At 40.2% G+C, this 27,623-nt stretch overlaps 1 protein-coding gene across 1 annotated transcript in view; it reads left to right on the top strand.

Annotated features, from left to right (window-relative positions):
* ZNF423 (zinc finger protein 423) overlaps positions 1-27,623 on the top strand; it is a 248,870-nt gene that overhangs the window by 24,569 nt on the left and 196,678 nt on the right. Inside the window, exon 2 of the mRNA XM_075837507.1 lies at positions 16,912-16,965. Within this exon, the coding sequence (XP_075693622.1) occupies positions 16,912-16,965 (54 nt within the window). The remainder of the gene's footprint in view (positions 1-16,911; positions 16,966-27,623) is intronic.

Below are 27,623 nucleotides of genomic sequence, written 5' to 3'. Positions count from 1 at the left end.
GTGCAGTGGTTTTACATTTCTAATATACTTTGAGTTCTAAAATAGGGCTGATATTGGGGGCTATGGTTGGGAAGTCAACCTTCTAGGCAGCCATATTTTTAATTTAGAATATATTAGAAATTTAACGCATCGTATATGCTCTTATATGTAAGCTATTTTTCCAAAAAATATTCCCAAATGGCAGTAATCTCACAACTACAACTACTACTACACACTACTAAGTCTGAAATTTTACTATGCCTTCCACAGAATATCTTATCTGGTTTACCTGTAACTCCGAGCTTTGTTTGGATATATTTAGTAGCTCGCTTTCATTGGGACATTGGGGCACCATTGGAACATCACCCCTCCCCCACATAGAAAAAATATTGTAACCATTGTTTCTCCTCATTGATGACAATGGTAACTGAATAAAAATGCATTAAACAATAGAATAAACTAATGACATTATTATAAAGTCAGGCATCATGAAAGAGCAGGACAGCTCTACAGGAGCCTTTATCTTGATAGAACTGATGTCCAGAGACACAGCACCCAATATTCCAGCTCTCTGCTATGCAGTCCCTTTAATAGCAGCCGCAATGAGAATTGATCCTTCTTGCCTTTACATTACCAGAGCTCTTCATTTGAGTCGGATCGATCTCCCTTAATACTCATTGTAAATATTTAGCCAGCGTAAATATTTCATGACATTGTTTTTCCATCGTCTATGATGAAGAACATTGAAAAGAAGGTAAGATTATGTTCTGCACCCAGTCTGCTTAGTTTATTAACCTTCTGTTAAATATATAATTTACGGGATATCTCCAACTAAACTACAAGAACATTAACATATATATATATATATATATATATATATATATATATATATATATATGTGGGTGCAGGCCCACCTGGGTCACGACCGTAAGACCCAAAAAAACAGTAGATCCAAAGAATCAGGCAGCACCCCACGGTATACGCTAAAAATTGGTGGTGTTTTTTTGGTCCATAAGTAATTACAACGTTTTCAGCTCAACACAAGAGCCTTTCTCAAGGCACCACCACTTTTTTGCATATATCTTGGAGTGCTGCCTAATTCTTTGGTTATATATATATATATATATATATATATATATATATATATATATATATATATATATATATATATATATATATGAAATATGCACCTCTATATAGTAAGTGCCTATATATATATAGGCACTTACTATATAGAGGTGCATTTTTCATAGGACTGTAATTGAAGAATGGGATGCCTTTAGCGACACCAGATTGAACCTTCTCCAAGCTTGGGTAGGTCTGTCCTAACAAGGAGTTTTAAAGCTGACCATAGACATTGGATTTGTGTAGGAGAATCCTAGGGGTAACAAGTAGAGATGAGTGAATTGATTCTACACAAATCAAATTTGTTATGAATTTTCCCAACAGTTTTGGATTTTTACAAATGAGAAAATTTTAAGATACGTCCGGCAAGAATCGTTCAAAATTGTGGCCGCCCTTTTATAGATCAGAAGAAGTCGGGGTAGAAGGATCACATGACCTCAGATGGCGGCCCATCAGGCTTTCCCATAATGCCATGCAGGCAGCCATCCCTCTGTCACAGCCAATCATGAGGGGTATAGGGTGTTTTAAGTCATAGCGACTTAAAACAGCACAACCAAGAAATGCTACTGCTTTATGGGGATAAAGATATGAGAGAGAGGACGTCAGATAGAGAGTGAGAGATAATAAAACACAGAATACAGATAGATAGTGGATTAGTATTACTGAGTGTTTTATAGTGAGGAGAACAGAATAGATAGATTTACAATAATTAGATTTTAGAGAGAACTAGGAGTCAGTCTATGTCTGTCAAGCAGAGTGTGTGCAGCTATACTGCTCATTTCTTACATAAATTTGTGAATCACCAATCTTCATCACATCATTTACAAATCTTCAGTAATGTTAATCCCGGTGCTAATAGCGGTTGCAGACGTCTTTGTTTTGCACATATCTCATTTCTAATAGTGCTATCCAAATTTTACATTACATTTTTATCGTTCTGCGTCAAACTTAGCCAACAATAACAGCAGCAACAAGCAACAAAACAGCACTTTTAGTAGATAGACTGTGGGATTTCTGAATTATTTTTTTTTAGAACTATAGGCTTTTTGGTCAGAATAACCAGCATAGGCTCAGTGGTGCCTCATTTAAAAAGATATTGTCTGGTAAAAGATAGAGCGGCAATGGATAGGGTAATGAAAGAGGAAACTAATGTGCCACGTCATGCGCCAGTAAGAATGTGAGTGGCCGTAGTAGCAGCAGCACTGTCGACACCAGCGTTCCGGCTAGTAGAAGCAGGCCACAGTTGCCCTTCGCCTCCGGTAAGCGTACTATTGCGGAGGAAGCGGATGACATTGTAAACTGGATGGTTTACTCATCATCTTAGACACAACAGCATGATGTTACCTCTAACAACGTGACTTTGAAACAGTGTTCAGCGGATTCCTCCTGCTACTCCTCTTTTCCAGTTAATTTGCGGCCTAATAGAAGCATTTATTTTCCATCATCTCTGTTTTCATCGACCCCCTAGTGGGGCGCTTTCTTTTCTCCTAAGATACAGCATTTTGGGTGCTAAGCAAGATATTCAGGATAGTGTTCCTGTTGATGAGTTGTATCAAATAATTTAACGTTTGGACTTCAATGAGGAGGAGAATCAACTGGAGGCGGAGGACATGACTTAAATGCATAACTGCGTTGCTGGTGGTAGTAGTGGCATTTGTAGCCATGGTGGTGGTAGGGGCGCTTTTAGCCGTGGTAGCAGTGGCACTCGGGGCAAATATAGAGGTGGGAATCATGAGTGGGGTAAGGAAACTATAACATATAATAGTCTGTAAACATTGGCGGGGATGATGACGTTGATGAGTGTGTGTAGGATAGGACCTGGAACCGGATCAGGGTGACAAGGAGGTGATGATGTCAGAGAAGGAGGGTGGTAGCTGCAGCAATAAAGAGCGGACCGATGTATGGCAAAATAATAATTGCTAGGGGTAGATCTGTTTCTGCTGCAGCCAGCTCGGTAGCAGGTGACGTTGCTGTAAGGAATTTTTTCTCTACATTGCCAGCCGACAGAATCATCGCCGTGTGCCAGCTCTGCAGGCAGAGAATAAGCTGTGGCCGTTCAGTCACAAATGTAGGAATTACAGCTCTCCTTCAGCACATGAAGAAGTATCACCTGCTCACGCAGAAAAATCTAACTGGTCGGCAATGTTAGCAAGACCGTCCTCCTCCCCATTGTCATTCTAGTAGCCAGGCCACATCCACAAGTTGTAGATAGTCATTGTTGTCGTAATCACCATCAACATCATCATCCACTACTCCTACTTCGACTACTCCTTCTCCTCCTCTGTTCCTTAGTCAGTCTTCCATAACGGGCAGGAAACAAGAATACGCGCCCAGCAATCCTATTGTATGCTGACCGAACTCCCATCTGGCCAAGTTGCTGGCCATACAGTCGTTGACGTACCACTTAGTGGATCCGACTCCCTTTAGGCAACTGATGGCGTGCACTCAGCCTCGATGAAGGATACAAACCATTATTACTCAAAGAAAGCTGTTTCTGCCTTGTACTCTCACATGGTAGAGGACGTAAGCTGCTCTTTGGAATTGTCACTGTGCGCAAAGGGCACGCCACCACCGTCATGTGAAGCGACAATCACAGCCAGGGACAGTTTTGCACAGCAGTGGCGACGATTCCCAACCTCAACGGGGCCATGTGCTATTGACGCCTCCGCGGTTGTGCAGGTCTGGTTCCGAAACCAGGAGCTTATCCAACTCCTTCTCATCCTCCTCAATGGACATCTACCCATCCCCAAACAGAAACAGGGCAGAGTGTTGCTTCCACTACCCCTCCTTTCAGATGTGTAAGCTGAAGCACTGCCGTGCTGTCTTACTCCTGATGAGACTGGGCAGGAATAGCCACACGGCGGATCAGTTTCCGTTCTACATCAAGCAGCAAATTTTCTGCAGGATTTCTTGCTCCAACTACAACTGGGCAAAGTAGTCAGAGACAATGGCAGGAACATTGTGGCTACACTGCATTTGGGGAATATAACACATGCTCCCTGCATGGTGCACATAATAAATTTTGTGGTGCACTGTTTTTTAAAACGTATTGTGGCTCTCAGAAGGTGCTGATCCTTTGCAAGAGAGTAACTGCGCATTTCAGCAGTTCTTATATGGCAGAATGGTCTGCCTTTGCACCGATTTATCTGCGACGTTCCAACTCGCTGGAGTCCCAACTTGCATAAATGCTGAATAGGGATGTCACGATACCAGAATTTGGACTTCGATACCGATACTTTGTGTAGTATTGCGATTTTCGATACCACAACGATACTTTGCCAACAATAATAAAAAAAAAATAAGTTCTTACATTTACATACTCTGATGTGAGGCGCGTGGTGTGATGAATTTTGAATGTGCCTCACATTAATATTAATTAACCCCATCATGTTTCTCAGTCATAATGGACAACATTGGGTTAATGTGTGAGGTACATGATTAGGTTAATTACTATTAATGTGAGGCACATGGAGGTTAAATTCATCACACCTCGTGCCTCACATTAATAAGTGAAAAGTTTTTATTTAATTTTTTTATAGTGTACACATCATAAATGATGCAAAAAATTAGTTGTGCAGGTTATTACGGCCGATGAGCAGCGGTACAGGCACTGAAGACAGAACATGGGGGTGTTTTGTAGTGCGCCCGCCATGTTCTATCTTCAGTGCCGCCGCTCATTAGTACAGTACTGATCGCATCACATGCTGACTGCGCGCACTTGTTAGGACTCGGGTGCGGGGCAATGGTATTACACATGTATTACACTGCCTCAGCCCCGCTCTCATACATTCATGTGTTACAATGCTAAGCTGTGTGGCGGCACGGCTTAGTATAGAAATACATAAAAATAACGGTATCGAACTGTTTGAGGGTGCACGGCATCAAAAAAGTATCGTAGTTTCGATGCATCGTGCATCCCTAATGCTGAACCGTCTGTACGAGCAGAAGTAGTCAATGATTACATCATGCACCAAACCACCAATGAGGGGAGAATGTGCTATTCTTTGCTCAGACAGTGTCAGCGCATCAGGAACGCGTGTCACCTACTCAGCCCCATCGAAGAGGCCACCAGATTGTAGGGACAAGAGCGGCAGTATTGATGTCATCAATATTTCTAATGGAACAAACGCTCACACTGATGTGACAAGGGATGGAGGAAGAACAGCTTCCACATCTTGTTTGCCTCCCCTGTGGACCCGCACAGACAATATCGCATGCTGGAGGAAGTGGAGGAGGATAAGGAGCTAGGAGTACAGGAGGTGGAGGGGACATTATGTTTTCACAGGCAAAACTAGGGGAACGAGGCTGACACTCCATGATGATGATGATGACGCAGACATATTTGATGGACTGAGTCCCTACTACGTAGCACTACCACTTATCGGAGTGCCAACCATTATTACTATTTTTCTGGTGATGATGATCGCAACGACACTAGCCATGACCAACTATCACAGTGCGGTTCGCAGAATGAAACAATTGGGTCCTCGGACACACTGGTGAGCGTGGCAAGCTGCATGCTTGGTTGCTTACTTGCTGACAAGCGTATCCTTAGCTTATAGCAAAGGGATGACTATTAAATAGGCATGATTTTAGACCCTCGATATAAAAGCAAACTTGGGGAATTTTTTCCTGCTCACAAAAGGAAGGCAAAATGGGCATATTACTATGATACGCTCTGTGCCCGGCTTGACGCAGCATTTGCCGAGCTGACACCTCATGACCCCAGGTATGACCAAAAGGCCCATCTCCAAACGATGCTCCTTCGCCTCTGCCAGCAATACAAGTGGCCGCAGCATGATGGAACAGTTTTTCATCTGCGTCTCCAACCTGACGCACATCAGAAAACTGATACGCACCAGGTTGAGTCGTACCTGGATTGTGCCCTATCTCCGGCAAATGCCCTGAACCCATAGACTTCTAGGTCAAAAGATTGGAACTGTAGCAGGACCTGGCTCAGTTTGCCATTCGTGTACTGTCTTGTCCACCCTCCAGTGTACTGTCAGTGAGGGTATTCAGCGTGGCAGGTGGTATCGTCACACCGAAGCTGACAAAATTGTCCTCCACAACTGTGGAAAACATTACAGTTGTGAAAATGAATCAGACATGGATCCGTGAGGATTTACACACACCACCTGATGCCAATGGATGGATCTGCTATTGCTGTCAGTGGAGACTGGCTATTTATCGCCAGCCCAATGATGCCACTGCCTGATTCTCGATCGTGTACCATACTGTACTGCTACTGCTCAGAACCCTATCCCTCAAAGGGTAAATATAACAAACTTGAAACTGCTGCCAAAAAAGGGATAATTTCCTGAAGACTTTTGTAAAAAGCCATTTCTTCTTCACTTTCCAGGACAATCAGGCGCACTGTTACTGGCACATGTAGTCGTGGTGGATAATACATAAATGTGTGCGTGTATATGTATAGGTGTGTGTGTGTGTATACATATATATATATATATATATATACACATATATATATGTATTAAAATAACACTGAACCTGTTGCTACTCCATAAAAAGGGATACATTTTGGACCGCTTGGTAATAAAGCCATGGCTACTTCTGATACCACTGTGTGTGTATGATAAAACACAGACAGGCATCTGCCACCCAAAAAATAATAATTTTTGGACCATTTTCTTAATTTTCAAAAGCATAAAAAAAAATCTGACAGTGCAGGATGTTTTTAAACAGGGCTGTTTGTTACCACCCTCTACCATCCATTTACCCATAGCCACATATGTTGCTGTCACTTTGAAATTACTAATGTTGTCTTGGCACTAAACAGTTTGAAAAGGCTTAGATGCAGTCCTAGAAGAACTCCAACGGTCATACAGAACTTTTTTGGGGCAATCGGTGCACTTTAGATTCGCAACAAATCTATTTTGACCAAATCGAATCTGATGGTTGATTTGATAGAATCGAACCCAAAACAAATTTGCTGATATTCACTCATCTCTGGTAACAAGAGTCCAACAGAATTATTTTTTTTTTCTGATAATCTTTTTGTTTCCTTGGAGATGAGTATCACCGGAGGTGTCTGGCAGCAGATTATCTTCTTGCTTACCTGAAATTCACATTCAGCTTGGCAGAATGAGGACTGATAATTGCTGGCTGTCAGTTATCCTATTTCTGACCACAGTCATTTCCCTATCCAGTATGTTGGTACAGTTTAGGAGGTCCTTACAACAGGATGACCCAAAAATTAAGCTGCTCAATAATCAGACTTTTTTATTAGGATAAGTAAACCTGGTGATATTAATGCATTGTCCTTGGTCCTTCTTTCTTCCCTGAGTAAGGTCAGTGTCCACTGCTCATGTGCCGCTGCCCAGATGTATGAGATGTTGCTATGGGATAAAAGAGGCTCTGGTGTTGGGCCGATGAGCAGTGTGTAAAGATCCCAACGTTATAGACGTCAGAGAAAGTTAGTCAAGGCATTTAGTGCACCAAGTGGGTGATGAACAGTTTTTGATAAAACTTTAAGGTTTTATACTTATTTAAACTTGCCAACATCGTTAGCGTCTACCTCATAATATTTTGATCTGTATGGACGTTCATATTGTTCATGCTTACTCTACTTTTCCATGAACAGCTTTACAATCTATAGTCCACCATAGTTACCTTCTTTTTCTCGGAATCATTCTAAACTTTGATGTTGTTTTCTTATTAATAGACCTGTCCCCAGAGATTGTCCTCCCTTGATACCATGGTCCTACGTAGGTAGTATGCCCACTGGGAGTTTATTGGCTCTGCAACCCTCTTTTTCCTTGGTTACAAAGTCAAGAACAGTCATGTCTTTATTACATATTTCTCTATGGGATATCTTTCCTAACCATGTCCAATTCCTTTTGGTAAATGCAAATTCACGTATGGTTGTGTCATACAAACTGAGGGAGGAGTAGCACATAACATACAGACTCCTACCACTGTGGTACCTTGGACTTGAAGCTATAAGGAGGCTTTGAATGAAAGTCAGGTGGAGTTGTCCTCTAGGCAAGAACATTCCAGTCTCCACTGTGACATTAAGTTAACACAAAGAAGATCTCTTGCCATGTAAGTTGTGTGTATACATTTGTTATTGATGCCATGTTTTTCTGGTTTCTTGGGTGGGATGCCCCTTAGTCACTTCCATCCTTCGTTGGGACCTGTTCTTCTAAGCAGTTGGGCAGCATTAACCATCAAGTCTACAAAGAGATGTATCCGAGATTATACACGTTTGCCTCAAATAATTCGCATTAGATCTTGAAAATGCATTTTTTTTATCTGAGTTGGACATCATTTCCCAATCAGTAAATTCTTACTTACATGTTGTTCTCCTAGAATTCTGTTTCCCCCATCGATTGGGCAAATAGTCACTACAAGATTAAGCAACCGGAGTATTTATTTGTACTGAGGGTGAGGCAGATCATGACACCACTTTTCCCTAGGTTGTTATGCTGCAGGTGAAACAGACCATGAGATCTCTTCAATAGGGGCCCCTTTAATAAGATTTTGGGGGGCATTAAATCAAGCCGTTTTACGTTTTTGAGCTTAGCAAATATTGTGTACTATAACAAACCATGTGTCCTCAGGATAAAATTGTGGTACCTGTGCATTGAAGAACATGTTTGGACAGAAATAGCTGTCTGGGGTAAGCAGTTCTGGCCTACGTCTGTTCACCAGCAAGCAAAACTAGAGCGTAAACCAAGATATGCAGCGGCAGTCACTGTTATTTTAGTTGTAAAGTATCTTTGTATTTTCTGTATAGCAGTAGAATCACTCTGGGTGTCAGCAGAAGGAAAATAAAACCTTTATGTGTTAATATTGGAACCGTTCATTGTGTTTTGTGCATGTTGCACTGAGCTGAACCAGCATCTGTCTCTTGGAAGAAAGCTATGGAAAGAGTTGTAATCTCAGCGTTGGCCGTGTGTCATCTACTTCCAGAGATTTCTCCTTCTTGTTAGGACGCATTTCCTCTCAGGACAGGATCTGCAAAATACATTTCCGCCATATGCGTCCTGTAGCTTTTTATCTGCTCTTTTCTGAGCACTGTAGTCGAATGACGGGAACTGGCTCCAGAGTTGCTCTCCAGCATGTTTGGAGTTAATAAGTCAAAAAGGGACTTTTATTCTGCTTTTGATAAACATGTAAGGCTACATTAATAGACACATAAATAAAATAAACAAACAATTCTAAACTTAAAAAAAAAAACACATTATAAGGGAATAACTTGTAGTACCAAATATTTGGTTGTAATGGCCGATTATTTATTTGGGTTGGTCCATGCTGTGCTTATATTGTGAAAACTATTTTAAAAGAATGGATATCAAATAATATGAGCGTGGATATTCTCCGCATAGCAGTACATGACAAAGCTATAGACGCTCCTGTTTGCCATGCAGAATGTTCTTCGGACAGGTTCTTCCCCTATCTGGGAAGGACTTTTGCAATGTTCGTCCTGATCTCCTTGGTTCATGAATATAATTCCAAAGAGAAATGCTTAGACACTTGCCTAAGCAGAACAGTAGGAGAAAGACAGCAAGGAAATGAAATAATGCATAACAATGAAGCTTTATATGTGGGAAAACTGTGTGCCAACCATTATGGGCATTGTAATGGCTGCCATCCGTGGTGGTCACTTTTGGTAATTCTACATAGGGAAACATTACATTTCTAAAGTTTTCTCATGTGTTTTACCAACCTGACTATTTTGTGCAAGTAAATGAGGGCATGATATTCCAGTCTATAGGGAAAAATCTTGGTGAACAATTCCAAGTACAACCTGGCATTGTTCAGCAATGTGCCCTGGATTCCATAACAGGTGTGTGTGCCATGTTGGGTAATACAGCGCATGTTTCACTACATGTTCAAATTGGCTTACAGCTTAAAAGTCCCCGTAAATGTACGTATGCTGTCCATAGCGAGCAGGCTGGCCAGTTTCAGCATGGCTCCCCAGCAGCCGGGGTCCCCAGGAGCAGTCTCAGAGACTGGATTATTAAATAAGTTATATTTGCGAATCAGAGTACCAGAATTTTCTTTCTTGACTCTGTTAACCCTGTCCATATTATCTTTAAAAAAAAAAACTAAAAAAAACATAATACCTATTCTGCAACGACTTAAACTTTAATTTATCGTATATTAAAAAATAAGAAAACAGAAGAAGAAAAAACACCTAAAAGCACTCCCGTCATGCAGCCATTCATTTTCTAGTTGAAGTCCAGCTGCTCCTATGCTCTCTATGAGATCGCCTGTCCGATATCTCAGGTTGATTGCACGCTGCTCCCCGCTGCTCTCCAACAGCAATAGCCTTGATTTCTGCTTTTGTATTATTACAGCAATTAGTCCGTGTGCATGAAAGAGTCCGCTTCTTCACTCTGACCAATTAGAGGTGGCGTCCATTGTGATCGTTTTATTTTTTTAATATGTATATTCACATCCACAGCAACATATCGGCACAAAGTTTAACCCTTTGTGGCTTTTAGTTTGATCTATATAGTCCTTTTCGCTTCATGGTGTTACGTTTCCTAAAGAAGAAATGTAAAAAATAAAAAAATAGAACCAAACAAACGTTATACATACGATTATACTGAATCATATATTATAATATTTTTATGTCAAAGTAAGGTTTTCATTCTAACGGATTAGAATTGATTCTAAGTGACTTCTGTTAAAATCCTATTGATCAATGGGATTTGTTGACATTTATTTGTTTCTGTGGCTTATATAGCGCCGACATATTCTGCAGCACTGTCCCCAGGGGGGCTAACAATTCCCTATTTGTATGTTTGTGGAATGTACCAGGAAACCCAAACTTCATGCAGATGTTGCCCGTGGTCAGTTCTGGCTGAATATTCATCTGTAAATGTTTTAGTGCTGCATTAGTAATTGGCCTTAAGAATGGAATAATGGATAATTACTGGAATTACACAGTGTATTCTAGGCAAAATGTAGTCAACGTGTGACCCCGTAAGTGCCGACGGCATTAATATTACTAACAGAATATAATGTGTGTATATATATATATATATATATATATATATATATACCTACATACGGGAGGGGTGGTGCATAAGACAATATACAGGGGACGATTTTCCTAACAGTCTAAAGTAGGGTTGTCACGATGCCAGAATTTGGACTTTCGAGTCCAATACTCGATACCAAAACGATACTTTGCCAAAAATAATAATAAAAAAATAAGTTCTTCTATTTTCTGATGTGAGGCACGTGGTGTGATGAATTTTGAACTTCCATGTGCCTCACATTAATAGTAACTCCTCCAAAAGAGGACTAAAAAAAAAACAATAATGAATAACAAATTAAATACTCCTATCACAAAATACAGGCAGGATAACCAGTATAATGCAAAATATAACATCTTTATTAGATACAAGATAAAATATAAAATGGAACGACAAACCCATGATACAAGGATCTCCACACATAAATACTAAAAACCTATAGAAAAAAATACATGAATAAATACAGCAAAGTGCAAGTGCCTGAACAATAAATGCAACAGCCCTATAGTGACAAGTGTCAAGTTAGGGAAAACAATTAAACTAGACAGGCACAAAAAGGAGGACAGATAACAGACCAAAAGAGGGGGATAGTAATTAACCCCATCATGTTCCTCAGTCATAATGAACAACATTGGGTTAATATGTGAGGTACATGATTGGGTTAATTACTATTAATGTGAGGTACATGGAGGTTCAAAATTCATAATACTTCGTACCTCACATTAATAAGTGAAAGAAATCAGATTTTATTTTATAACAGCGTAAACATAATAAATTAGGCAATAAATTTGTTATTGCGGTCGAGACGATACCGAATGTGTATATTTTATGTATTGAGACTTTTTTTAATTTTATTTAAAAAAATGTGTGTATTTTTTTAAATGAAACATTACTTTATTTTTTTTATTTTTAAACTTTAATGTACTGGCATATATCTATATACTGGACCATGGGCTGTCTGCCCATATATGGTATGTCCCTCGATCGCGTCACAGGCATTCCCTGTGACGCGATCCAAAGGGCATCCCCCTTCTCATTTACACCTTGAATGCTGTGGTCAGTTTTGAGCGGCGAAGATGAGATTTCTCTAATCTCCGCCTTTGGAGTGGGGCTGTGGCTGTGCAATACAGCTATTGCCCCGCTCCTGACAATAAGTGCGCACGCGCCGTCCGTATGATGTGATGCGGCCGGCACTGCACTAATGAGCGGCGGCACAGACACTGAAAACAGAGCATGGGGGTGTTTTGCAGTACGCCCGCCATGTTCTGTCTTCAGTTCCGGCAATCATTAGTGCAGCGCTGGTCGCATCACATCATGCTAACCGCGCACGCACACTTGTCAGGACTCAGGAGCAGGGAAATGGCTGTATTACACAGCCGCAGCCCTGCTCTAACAACATTCTTGTGTGACTATACTAAGCTGTGCAGTCATGAAATACATGAATTAACGGTATTGAACTGTTTGTGGGTGCACGGCATCTAAACAGTATCGAAGTTTCGATGCATCGTGCAAGCCTGGTCTAAAGTCTAAAAATATTTCATTTTTGAAAATGAAATGTTAGTTGCACTGGCGTTTACTTAAAGGCCCAAAAAAAATCAAAAAAGTAATCTTCTAAAGAGCTGGACATTTCCTGTAGATCTTTGGGTCATCTAATGCAACGCTTAGAGCTGAAAATGTATCGGCCAAAATTAACCCATGGATTATTAGAGGTTGATCTAGATCGTCGTTTACAATTTTGTGTGACGAAACACAAGGAGATGGCATAATTAAAAAAATAACTTGGTCCAGTGAAGCCAACTTCAAACTTTCAGGTGCTGTTAATAGGCACAACCGTGTATATCACTCAACAGAAAACCCCCTTGCAATAATTGAAGAACAGTTGAAACAACCCATGTAAAGAGGTCTTTGGACCTTTCTTCTACAATACAACGGTGACCTCAGACCTGGACCTTAACAAGCTCCAGGAACATGTAATACCACAATTGCAGTTCGAGCGTGAAAATGAAGACTTCTATTTTCAGCAAGATGGAGCCCTCCTCACTTTTCTTTAGCGGTGCATAATTTTCTTGATGAAAAATGACCCAATAGGTGGATAGGTAGACGAGGCCCGGTTGAATGGCCACCACGATCACCAGACTTTACCCTGATGGACTTTTTGTTTTGTGGAGCTATCAAAGATAAAGTATGTTCAAGAAAACCACGATAACATGATTCATTTTATAACAGAAGCAGCCAAGAAATAAATGCCAATAAAGAACTTTGTGCCAAAGTGAGTGTAAAAACTAGATTACAGCAATGTGTAAATAGTGAGGACCGCCAATGTGAGCATATAAGGGATTGTACTTAATTATTTTGTTATTCTATAAAATACTATTTAAACTGTATACCTATCATTATTATTATTATTATTATTATTATTATTATTATTATTTTTACCTATTATTTAACCCCTTAATACAGAAGGTATTGTAAACCTTAATGACCGAGCAATTTTTAAAGTTTTTCCATCGTTGCATTCAAAGATCTATAACGTTTTTATTTTTGCGTCGATATGTATAAGGACTTTTTTTTTTTGCGGGACAAGTTGTATTTTATAATAGCACCATTTTAGGGTACATATAATTTATTGATTAACTTTTTAATAACTTTTTTAGTGGGGTACTGAAAAAATTTGCATCTGTAATTCATGCAGCTGTAGGAGGGCTTTTTTTTTGCGGGACGACTTGTATTTTTTATTGGTACCATTTTGGAGTAGATGCGACGGTTTGATCACTTTTTATCAAATTCTTTTGAAGGCAGGATGAACAGAAAACAGCAATTCTGACGTTGTTTTCTATGATATTTTTTAAGGCGTTCACCGTGCGGGTTAAATAATGTAATCGTTTTATAGTTGGGCTCGTTACGGACGCGGCGATACCAAATATGAGTAACTTTTTACTTTTTTTTCATAATAAAGTATTTTGTAAGGGGAAAAAGTGGGGGGTTCTATTTTATTTTTTTTACTTGGGACATTTATTTATTTATTTCAATCCCACTGGGGAACTTTACTGTGCAAACTTTTGATCGCTATTATAATACATTGCAATACTTCTGTATTGCATTGTATTATTGCCGGTCAGTGTAAAACTGACGGGCGACTGTAAGGTCATGCCTCTGGCATGGTCTAACAGGCAATTACTAAAGGCAGACCTGGGGGCCTTTGTTAGGCCCCCAGGCTGCCATAGAACCCATCGACACCCCGCGATGCACGTGGGGATGCCAGTGGGATGAGAGAGGGAGCTCCCTCCCTCTAAAATCACTCAGATGCGGCGCTCGCTATTGTGCGCCGCATCTAAGGGGTTAAACAGCCCGGGCTTCAGCAGCACCCCGCACGATGCGGGGAAAGTTCTTCTGCAGTGCCGACGTGAAAAGGCGGCGCTTCAGAAGAACTACCCTGAACGGCTGAGGTAAAAACACTATACGCCGGTCGTTAAGGGGTTAAACTGTATACCTACTTATGCACCCCTTATATATACGGTATATTTTATATATATATATATATTTATATATATATATATATATACTTAGATTTTTTTAATGGGGTCGCCTCATAAAGACAACCCCTTCGCTAAAGACAGCCGTCCCAGTGATCATCTGATTGCCATGACTCCAACACATGGAACCCCCTGCGATAACAGTTGATAACCAGGGGGTTCAAGAAGCTGTTACATACATCAAATGAATAGCTGACCAGATAAAACTGGCTCATAGAGGGGCTTCCTAGTAGACAGGGGTTGTTGAGATGAGATAATATCTTAAAGGGAATGTGTCATCAGAAAATTACCTATTTGTTTAAATCAAGTTTTTATGTTAAACGTTGTCATTTTCTATATTAAGAAATAATTCTAAAATCTTGCAATTTTCACGCTGGCCACTGAGCCTCACAATAGACTGATACTTCCTGTTCTGTAGAGATCACTTCTCAGGAGTCATCCCATTATCACCACAGGCAGCATTACAATGACAGGTACCAACACCTCTATATAGATAACACCGGATCAACCATTGATAATAGGTGATAGGCACAAGTCCCCTCCTATACTTTCCTGCACAATTACCCCTTCACAGGTCACAGAACATGCCTAGAAAACTCTCACATGGAAGTCAATGGGTACTCTCCTGTTCTATAGGTTCGTATAGAATCAAATCAAAAAATCAAAACCTATTATAAAAAGAAATTTTTCACTATTAATTGGAAAAAAATATATAGGCAATACATTCCCTTTAAGCGTAAAATGAAATTAGCATGGCCATTGCATATTGACTAATCTTTGTCCTGAATGACTCATTTTTAGTTTTTAAGCTATGGTTGCTTGGCAACTTGTGTTGTGCGATTCCATGTAGCTGCATTGTGAGACATAAGTTGCACCTAGTGATATTATGCTACAAACTTATATTCCCTTTATCATAGGAAGTAATGAAACATAAAAAAGTCACATGAAATTTTCACATTAGTTGTACTGGGATAGAAAGTTGGATGACTTTTTGCACTTGCAAAATTATCCTGTTTTTATGTGTGTAGAAAACAAGATCTGGTTGCATTTGCATGAAAATTACACTTATATGCTAGTGAGTGCATGCCTATGAACAATGATTTTTTTTTGTCTAGTCTAAGCTTTATAATGTATATCCTTACCATATCTCTCAACTGTGCCGGATTCAGCAGGACAGTCACAGATTTCGGACGGTTTCCTGCTGTCCCGGGCGGCCGGTGGTATGTCCCGGACTCCCGGTGTCAACTGTATCTGCGTCCTCAGGACGCAGATACAATTGAACCCAATGCTGAAGCAAGGAACTTTCAGCTCCCTGCTTCAGCATTAGTACAGAGGACTCCCCGGGCACAGCGCTACTTTAAGATCTGAGCCCAGGGAAGCCCTTGACAGCGGCTCCGCCTCCTCCTGGAGCGAATCCCCGGCCACAGCGTTGCCAGTGCTATGACTGGGGATTCTGCTCCTAGCGGCAATCCCTGACGTCACTGTCCATATATGGACAGTGGCGCCTCCTGGAGCGGAATCCCCGGTCACGGCGTTGCAGACACTAGGGCCGGGGATTCCGCTCCTAGAGGGAGTCCCAATGGCTACAGGGGCATGGCACTATCTTTAAGGGGGTGTAGCACTATCTACAGGGGACACTGGCGCTTCCTACATGGGCACTGTGTGTGGCACTATGTACATGGTCACTGGCACTTTATATGTGGACCCTAGCACTAGGGGAAGCTAAGGGGGCATTATACTGTATGAGGGCATCTGTGGGCATTATACTGTATGGGGGCATCTGTGTGGGCACTATACTGTATGTTTGCAGCTATGTGGGCATTACTGTATGGTGGCAGCTATGAGGGCATTATACTGTGTGGGGGCAGCTATTTGGCATTATACTGTGTGGGAGGCACTCTATGGGAGCATGATCCTCTGTGGGCTGAAGCGGGTGTGTATGTGCGGGTATTTGACGGGATTAGAAGTGTGGCTTAAAAGGGAAAAAATTTGCCACGCCAGGCCACAACCACAGCAGCGGTTGTCCCTCTTTGTGATACTTGAAAGTTGGGAGGTATGGCTTTACTTTCGGACTTCATGTCGACCATCCATCCAGCATAACTCATCCCCTTCATTGAAGAGAAAATGCATTTCTACTTACAAATTATTACACAGCAATATTGTCGACATATTATATAAATGTGTTTTTATGTGTATATGATGTATATTGGATATATATTTCTTCATGTTCTTAAAAGATTTTTACACCTTTTTTTATTTTTTAGTCGAAGATTCTGATGACTTTGGATTAAACTGGGATTCCTCACTGAGCCAAACAGGTATGAACCTTTTAACTTAGAATATTTAGATGCGATTGGTATAATGAATGAAAAAAATGAATGTAAATCCCATCTCACCTTATAAACGTATGGCAGCATATTCGTCTTCTGTGAGTGAATGCAATGGGCAGGAGGGAGTGACATCAAATAAGACTTTGAAAACTTGTGTATTTTGTTGTGCATTGTAAAATATTTACAGGTGATATATTTATAAAAAGCACATACAACACATAAAAACAATGCAGGGTATAGTTTATATAGTGTTACAAAACAAATGCTGATAGTGTAAACTAAATACATTCCCCAACCTGTGGCTCATTAGCCACACATGCCTCTCACACCCCCCTGCTTGTGGCTCCCCAACTGTGGGCAATTGCAGGTACTGTCATGCACCATGGATGTCACAGCATTAATTAACCTTGGCACCAGGGCCAGAAACTATCTGGCAGTTCACACCAGGCTCAGAATCATACCACTGATATTTAGATTTTGGTCAGAAAGTTTTGCCAGCTCTGCCATAGTTTTCTGTTTGGTCATTTTATTTGAGTTTACTAGTAATTAGTTAATAAATTTAGCAGTAATTTGGGACCTCTGCTATATGACATATGAGGATAATATAAGAGGTGTGTGAATAAGTAAGCACATTTTGATTGTCAGTCAAGTTTTAAGGTTGTATTTGTAGGGTTGAAAAGTGATGGATGAGGAGGTGGTTAGAGTGGTAGAAAGGACATTGTAATTGGCAGAGCAGAGCTTGTGTTTAGGCTGGAGTCTGCAACAATTCAATGTGAAATATAGATGACATAAGTGATATATAGAAACGAATCTCATCAATATGAACTAGAATTTTAATTGTTGCCTCTATGGTGAGATAAACTTTAAAGTGTACCTAACTTTTAAGATTACTTTTCAGAATGTCATATGTGTGTACATGAGGAATAACACTATTTCCGACCATTATATAACTTGTATTCTGCATTTTTTAGCAGTTTTTTCCTCTGCAGTCTCTAGCTCTAATTTTCAGTATTCTCTGAGCTAGTGGGTGGAGCCTAACTGCTATCATGTCTTCTATACAAATGACACATAGATGTAATGACGGGGTAAGGAGACAGACAGGTGAGCCCTAATCTACCCGCCACTCAGTCCCTGCCTACTTGCAACGGCCCGTCCTAGGCGACGGCGTACAACTGGGCGACGGTCCCTACTTTCACTAAGTGCACGACAGACAGACAGACAAGGGTACAAAGAAGCTAAGGGAAAAGGGGCAGATGCCCACGGCAACACCGTGAGCTACAAGAGTAGTGAACGAGCCGAGTCAAACCAGGAGTGTACAAGGTACCAAACGCAGAGCAAGAGAGTAGTCAGTAAAGCCAGGATCAATATGAAGCAGAGGACAAATAGTACAAGCAGCAGCAGAGCCAGGAAACAAGCAGAATCACAGGCAAAGGAGAAGCAGGAAATGAAGGTATAAATAGACAGAGGGCGGGAGCTAGCTCCGTCTGGCCAGGCTGTGATAGGCTCTCCCACTCCTCAGCCGCCCAGTCTGAGTGGTAGAAGAAGGAGTCACTCTATCAGACTTAGGAGCAGGTGCAGACTGACTAACCACGGGCGTCGACACAGAAGCTGTGTCTGGCAGATCCTTTACATAGAAGAGAAGAATCCTGCTCTCCTATCTCTAACAGACACATATATATATATATATATATATATATATATATATATATATATATATATATATATATATATATAAAGAAAGAAGATTTGCAGCACTCCAATGTGAAAAAAGTGGTGGTTTATTCAATCCAAGAACAACAGCAACGTTTCAATCCTACAATAGGATCTTTATCAAGATTCACACTTATATTTATCAAATGAGTTGCAAAATGACTAGAAAATATAGTCAAGACATTGACAAGTTTAGAAATAATGATTTTTATTTTAAATAATAATTTTCTCCTTCAAACTTTGCTTTCGTCAAAGAATGCTCCATTTGCAGCAATTACAGCATTGCAGACCTTTGGCATTCTAGCTGTTAATTTGCTGAGGTAATCGGGAGAAATTTGACCCCATGCTTCCAGAAGCCCCTCCCACAAGTTGGATTGGCTTGATGGGCACTTCTTGCGTACTATACGGTCAAGCTGCTCCCACAACAGCTCTATGGGGTTGAGATCTGGTGACTGCGCTGGCCACTCCATTACAGATAGAATACCAGCTGCCTTCTTCTTCCCTAAATAGTTCTTGTATAATTTGGAGGTGTGCTTTGGGTCATTGTCCTGTTGTAGGATGAAATTGGCTCCAATCAAGCGCTGTCCACAGGGTATGGCATGGCGTTGCAAAATGGAGTGATAGCCTTCCTTATTCAAAATCCCTTTTACCTTGTACAAATCTCCCACTTTACCAGCACCAAAGCAACCCCAGACCATCACATTACCTCCACCATGCTTGACAGATGGCGTCAGGCACTCTTCCAGCATCTTTTCAGTTGTTCACACAAATGTTCTTCTGTGTGATCCAAACACCTCAAACTTCGATTCATTTGTCCATAACACTTTTTTCCAATCTTCCTCTGTCCAATGTCTGTGTGCTTTTGCCCATATTAATCTTTTCCTTTTATTAGCCAGTCTCAGATATGGCTTTTTCTTTGCCACTCTGCCCTGAAGGCCAGCATCCCGGAGTCGCCTCTTCACTCTAGACGTTGACACTGGCGTTTTGCGGGTACTATTTAATAAAGCTGCCAGTCGAGGACCTGTGAGGCGTCTATTTCTCAAACTAGAGACTCTAATGTACTTGTCTTGTTGCTCAGTTGTGCAGCGGGGCCTCCCACTTCTCTTTCTACTCTGGTTAGGGCCTGTGTGTGCTGTCCTCTGAAGGGAGTAGTACACACCGTTGTAGGAAATCTTCAGTTTCTTGGCAATTTCTCGCATGGAATAGCCTTCATTTCTAAGAACAAGAATAGACTGTCGAGTTTCACATGAAAGCTCTCTTTTTCTAGCCATTTTGGGAGTTTAATCGAACCCACAAATGTAATGCTCCAGATTCTCAACTAGCTCAAAGGAAGGTCAGTTTTATAGCTCCTCTAAACAGCAAAACTGTTTACAGCGGTGCTAACATAATTGCACAAGGGTTTTCAAGTGTTTTCTAATCATCCATTAGCCTTCTAACACAGTTAGCAAACACAATGTACCATTAGAACACTGGAGTGATGGTTGCTGGAAATGGGCCTCTATACACCTATGTAAATATTGCATTAAAAACCAGACGTTTGCAGCTAGAATAGTCATTTAGCACATTAACAATGTATAGAGTGTATTTCTGATTAATTTAATGTTATCTTCATTGAAAAAAACTGTGCTTTTCTTTCAAAAATAAGGAAATTTCTAAGTGACCCTAAACTTTTGAACGGTAGTATATATATATATATATATATATATAATATAAAAGCTGCAGCAATATGGAGGAGATTATACAGCAGTAATGGGCAGTGTCGCTGAGAATCCAGCACTGGGGTGACATATAACTCTTACCAGCAGCCGCAGCAGTGTCTGTGTGTATCTCACTCTGCTCCTCCCCTCTGCATAGACTTTTATAGGCAGTGTGTCTGTGTCTCTTCCTCTCCCTGCTGCCCCTCCCCTCTCCATAGACTTCTATGGTCAGGCAGTGAAGAGACACACCCACTTCCTGCAGTCCATCTCTTCTACTCTGTAACTAGGGACAAATTTTGCTTAACAGGAGATGAACGGTAAATTACAGGAAAGGAGACACCTAGTGGAAGTAACTTCACATAGAATTTGCATGGATAAAACAACTACATTTTAACAGTAAGTAAATTATAAAGCTGATCTATATAAGGTATACTATTAGATTAGCATACGTTGTTTGAACTGTTAGTGTCCATTTAAATACTGAATGCCAAGTGTATTTCACAGGCAGGTGCTGCCCCCTTGCACTGTAGGGCACACTAACAGGTACATGAAAAGGAGCAATAATAGTTGTTTATGTATTCCAGAGCAATAGCTGCTACATTCATCTATTGTGCAGCAGATGTGTAATTACTTTCCTAACAAAATAAGTGATTTTGAATGGTATCAAAAAGTTTTGCCATCTTAGGTCATAAAATAAACACTGTCTAGAAACACTATTTTCTTATGATGGTTTTGTAATTCAAGAGGTGATTCCACACCATTGGGATCTAATCATCACTGAATGTTGTGAGTTGTTCTCCACATTTATCAAACAACTGATGGCTTTTCTAGTTGAAAAGAAGATTTTTTTTTTAGTCATGTGTTGCCCCAGATTATACAATTTAGGGCTTGTAATTCATCAAAGTGGTTCTAAGGCAAATCATGACTACTTATGCTGCTTATTAGGTATTTAATAATTGTAGATGTTTCCATTTTTCCACAGCATATTTATTGTTGTGTATGATGGTTATATTAGATGGCTATAAAATGTTTTTTTTTAAATATAAAAGTAAAACAAAGCAGACAGACTACTTAGAGGCTATGTAAACCTTTGAAAGCATTTTTAAAAATGTGTTTTGTGAAAATTTCTAATTCGTTTTTATTAAAAAACATATTTTTACTTTTTGAGATATACTGTATATATACATATCTCTCTCTTTCTATATATATATATATATATATATATTTATTTAGTCTTTATTTTTTTTCTATTTTTTTTATATGTATAGATATGTGTATGTAGATATATATATATATATATATATATATACATACACACACACATACAGAGCAGCTGTATCTTACGCGCTGAATCCTGTACTTGTCAGGTCCGCGAAACTGACGATTTCAGTCTCACCGGGCCCTGCGTGTTCCTGATGCGGGATCCACCTGATATCCGTCACATCTAAGTTCCTAACTTATATGTGATCGATTACAGGTGGATCCTGCATGTTTTTCAGAGACATGCAGGTCCTGCTGACATTGAACCCGTCAGTCCTGTGGACCTGACTGATTCAGGTCTTAACGCACGATTCAGCTGCTCTGTATACAAAATACAGAGCAGCTGTATCTCAAAAAGTAAAAAGGTATTTCTCTGTACTGACTTTATATAGCTTCGCTTTACTTCTGACCCCTGTACAGCAAGTTCTGTGAGATAAAAAGAATTAGATGATACTCAATATAGATAAATCAATATAGAATATTCTTAACTAATAACCATCACTGCATTTATTTAAGTCTTTAACGGAGAAGTATAATAAGTAGTTATACATATTTTAAGGAAAAGTTGATATGCATTTTCTTTTGTTACGCTACTATTTTTTTTCTTTATTTTTTTATTTTATCACAGAAATGTCTGCTTTCCAGTGCCTGTCTGATATGCGGTCCCCTCTGTGCAGGAGCTAACTAAGCATGTAAACTGTGCGTTTACTCTCTCTTGCGTGACCCTCTGTTTCAGATGACTAAGATGAGCTGTTCCCTTTATGGAGCTGGGGCCTAGAAATTTGTAATGTGCACTATTGCATATTTTCAAAATGCATGGCAATTTTTAAAGGCTATGTCCACCTTTGCAACCATTTTTTTTAATTATCTCAATGCATCTAAAATGAAAAATTAAGCAATAAATGTCTTGATTAAAAATGTCTTACCATTTTGTTTCAACAGCTCCTATGTAAACTATGCCTTTCTATGGAAACATACAACAAACAAACGGTGTAGTGTGATCCTGCAATGATGCTTTCTTTAATTTGTTCCCTATTTTATGCTATTATACATTCGATTGGGTAGCAAGAAGTAGAGAACAGATAGTAGGGAATATAACTTCAGGATCAGACTACACCGAGTTTGTTTGTTGTCTGTTTCCATGGAGATGCATAGTCTGCATAGGAGCTGTATAAATATATTACCTATTGAGAAGTTGCTTCATATTTAATTTTATATACATTGTATTTTAGATGCATATCATAAATAATTTGGATGGGAAGGTGGACATAGCCTTTAAGTAAGGTGGCGTCCTGTATGCTCAAATAGCCAGCAACTATGCAAGTTTGATGCCCTGTATAACCCTACAAAGAAAACTTCCTGTCTCGGATCATAGATGTAAAATAAAGCTACTAATCACTATGTATAGATGGGTAAAAAGGTGTCTGGCACATGTATCACCTACCCCCATGTATAGACTTCTCTTATGATGTGCATTGCAGTCTAATCAATTCAGATATAAAACGTGCGACGTCGCCACCCAACCTCCATGCTGTGCCCCGTTCTTCCCTAAGGGGAATGAAATTTTATCTGAGAAATACTTATTTCCGGCAGTCGACAGAATTAATGTTCGTGGAAGCAGATCATTCTCTCATGGAAAACGAGCTTACCTGCCTTGAAACTAATTATGCCTGGGAAGCCTTTTTAATTAGATAATGGCAATAATGAAACAGCGATTAGATTTCCTTTCAAAGTGTTGGAAAAATTTGAGTTTAGCCAGTGTCCCGGCAAATGGGAAAACCTTGGAGCGTTTTAATAACAAATCAGCTTAACCGGCACTCTGAGACCTGAAATAACTTCTTCGTATGATTCTGAGATGCACATCAATACTATGGTATAATCCTCATTTTACTGATTGCGCTAAAGTACCTATAGTACCCGGGGAACACTTGTCACTATCTCTGTGGAGGTACAGTAGCATCGGTAGTATAAAATATTGCAGGAAGCTGAAGACACTCCATCCAATACCCTTGTCGACAGGTTAATATAGCAGTCTACTATAGATGATATTAGCATTGTCTTTGTAGTCTTCTCATATACTATACATTTATAGAAAGAGCTACATTATCACATATAAATAAGACATTATATTTGGCTTCTTATTTCAGGCGTTTGGTTGAAAATATGTGTGATACCTACCTTAGCCGTCTTTATTTTAGTGGAATGTACCAATTCTCAAACCCCAAGAGGGCAGACTATCTATATATATATATATATATATATATATATATATATATATATATATATATATATATATATATATAAGGCCTTATGCCCACAGCCATATTACAGCTTTGTTTTGTACTGAAGTGTATAGGGTCTTACTTTACCTCCGTACGCCTCTGATTTAATACAGAGACATATGGAGGGGTTTTTCCCGTCGGATTCTGACCAAATCTGTCGGGGAAAAAGAACTGCATTCTCCTTGGGATGCTGTACGTATAGATCTATTTTACTGTAGAAAAAAAAGCTCCATACATACGCTGCCCTACGAAGCATTGTATAACGGGCTACGGAGTACCTGTTCCGCCGTACAGCCGCCTGCACACGACATCATGCCATGTGCTTGAGACCTTCGTCTTCAACTAAGAACCTGTATCTCTATATTTTATAATGCGAGGACTAAACTATTATGTCTTGGAATTGGAATCATAAGCGTTAAAAAATAAATCTATAACTCTCTTGACCTAAACATCTGACTGATATCCGGCTATTCTCCAGTTACTTCATTATGGTCCTGGAGCGTACTCTACTCCATGGCTGCAATTCCACAACTTCAGTCTTCTGGATAAATAGCAGCGATATCTGTCTGTTGTGGCTGGGTCTGCATGGTTTATTTTTAACCTCAGTTTGCAAACAGTATATAGTGGAGACCTGGTTTCGTTTAAGAAGCTATTTTAAACTTTGTACAAATTATGTCTTCATACAGGCAGCTTCTGGATAATACAGGTTGGTCCTTTTCTTGAGGAGAGATTGCAATTGGTTTGGGTCACGTTAGATGCACATAAGGTGCCTGACAGAACACGTGTTTGCAGTTCTAGCGTATTTGATATTTCCTTTTTGTAAGGCTTCATTCACATCTGCGTCGGTGCTCTGTCCATGGGTTCTGTCGGACCTTTCCGTCAAGGGAACCCATGAACTGAATCTAAACCGACACAAACGGAAACCATAGGTTTCCGTTTGCATCAGCATTGATTTTAATGGTGACGGAGCCGGTGCAAATTTTTTTTTGTTTGTCACCGTTGTGTAAGCGTTCCGTTGGTTTGACGGAATCAATACCGTAGTCGACTGTGCTATTCATTCCATTAAAACAACGGAATCCTTACATAACGGTGACAAACGGAAACCATTTGACTCGGATCCGTCACCATTTAAATCAATGGTGATGCAAACGGAAACCTTTTGTGATGTGAACGAAGCCTAACAGTTGATTCTGTGCAATTTGTTTACTGCTTGTGTATTGTATACTGCTTTTCTGATGACTTTGTGCCCTGCTTTAAATAATAACCTTTATAAAGATACATATAGAGCTAACGCATGCTGTAGACCTCTACAATTAGAGAAAGCAGAAAACATAGAAAATAACAAAAAGTGAAAACAAATAAACCCAAAAAAACAAACAAACAAAAAAAATAGTAGGAGAAAGGATCCAATCTGCCGGTGCTTATAAAACTAAATGCTTTATTGTGAATATATCTCAAGATTGTCAGTTACATATTGAGAGAAAGAATAGGACCATACAGAACCCGTGGAATGTGACTGCTCTGCTGTCTCCAACTGTTTCATACAAGTCTCGGGAAATTGGCTGCCTTACATGTGGTCAACTCTCGTTGGTACTCGGGGGCCCCTCGTTCTCTGTAAAGGGGCGGGGGTCCTATAGGAGGTCAGAACTTACCTATCATACTTTTATGACCTGTCTAATTGACAGGTCATAAAAGTAAACAAAGGTTTTCATGTGGCCCCTTTGATGATTTGCTGATGTATAGCAAACATACAATCTAAAATTATAGACCCATTTTTTTCAACTCGCATATCAAAATTGTCTTTGGAGCTGACAAATTGCTCAAATAGTATTACTCTGAAGAAGGTGACATGGAGGTTTAATAAAACTTGAACATCTGAAAAACTGAGTTTTCCTTATTTCTCAGCAAGGGAACAATCAAACGTTATGGAGTCTAGTGATATATAAGCTGGAAAGGCAGTGGTGTGAAAGAGTCTGTCTGCTGCCACCCTGTCACTTGTGTTCTATATACTCCATGGCGTTACTCATTACATTAGGTGTGAGCCGTGCAGGAAAAAGTCACTATCCAGCAGCTTTATAAAGCTGCGTCCTTGCAGGATTTGGGTGGTCAACGATATCCAGTATGTAATGACTGTTGGCGTTGCGAATGACATTTAGGTGTTGAGTGTTAAAGACTGAATGTGTGTTTGTATAGTGTACAAGTGAATGAGCTAGCTGACTGTCTCCAAGATAATTTATCACGGACTGTCATAGACCTCTACCCAGATAGAACAGAAGTGGAATCACGCTCTACATGGAGCAGGAGTGTCCAGTAGGTGCTTGTGAAATATGAAGGAGGGGGATGCTGGCCGCCTCTGTGGAAACTCAACTGCTGGGAGCCAAAGGCAACATTGAGAAGACTGTGAGCAGGCTCGGCTGAGCACGAGCAGCCAGATGCATTTGCGGGCAGGGGATGTGTGTGCCAGCCAGAGATGGCTTTCATCTCCTATGTTTTTGCCACGCTTCAATCTAAAGTGCATTTCTTTCTATATTTTTTTATTTTTTCAAATTCTCCCTCTACAGGAAACCCATTGTGTCTTATTCATTGTGTATGTTAACAACATAGGAATTATTTTAAGTCTCCACTCTTTTAATAATGGAGTGCAGAAACATTTTACAAGTTCCTTCTTGAAAACGTAGAGACAAGGCTGTAAAATATTGGAGTATACACTGCATTGACAGGCCTCAACTTATGTGCCATATGCCCCAGTCATAGCAATGCTTGATCCTCATATTCATTATATCTATAATGTCTACAATATCCTAAATGTAGGCTGCTCACATGTCCTTGTTATAGTTTTAGGTATTATCGCAACTTCGCAACACCTGAGTTTAAATCTGACCATGACAAAACGCTGCATGGCGTTTGTATGTTCTTGTGTTTTCCTAGGTTTCCTTCAGGTTCTTCAGTTTCCTTCCGACACCTACTAATAGGTTAATAAGCTTTCTGTGAAATTGACCGTAGTGCATATATGTGTGTGTTTGACATCGGGAAATTAGATTGTGCATTTAATTTGGGACAGGGACTGATAAAAGTGAGCAGGATCCACTGAAAATCTAATGTGTGTGGGGCGCCTCATGACTAATCCCGACAGCCGATGTTAAGGAAAATAAGGAATGGGCATGTTAGATTTCAACATGCCCAAATCTTTGTGGTGTCAAGTGAGACTTTTCCCCCTCTTTCCATTGAAATAAACATTCATGCTTGCCTGAGTTGAACGTGCATGTTTATGGGCAGGTTGAGAGAGATAGCTGTCAGCTGAACTAGTGTTTGGCCAATAGCTGTCGTATGTGTATGGGTGGCTTAAAGGAGTTGTCCCGGAATCGACAACAATCACCTTTCCACATGATAAGGGATAATTGTCTGATCTCTGGGGCCCCACCGATTATGCCCGATCCCCTGTCCGAGCACTGAGGAGGACTTTGAGTTGAATGGCAGTCGAGCATTCGCACTGACGCTCGATTAAAAGTCTATGGGAATGACGGTAACAGCCGAGTACTGTACTCGGCTGTTTCAGTCGGCCCCATACACATTGAATGGAATGGCAGCTGATGCTAGACCACTGCTCCATTTAAGCGCCTCCTCACTGCAGAGGGTGCAGTGAGGAGGAATGGGGGGTTCTGGACCCCCGTTCTCACGATTGGCGGGGGTCACAGCT

This window comes from Rhinoderma darwinii, chromosome 9, assembly GCF_050947455.1.
Source record: "Rhinoderma darwinii isolate aRhiDar2 chromosome 9, aRhiDar2.hap1, whole genome shotgun sequence".
Taxonomy (NCBI): Eukaryota; Metazoa; Chordata; class Amphibia; order Anura; family Rhinodermatidae; genus Rhinoderma; species Rhinoderma darwinii.
Note: the sequence above shows the minus strand (reverse complement) of the source record. Positions and strands in the feature narration are given on the sequence as shown.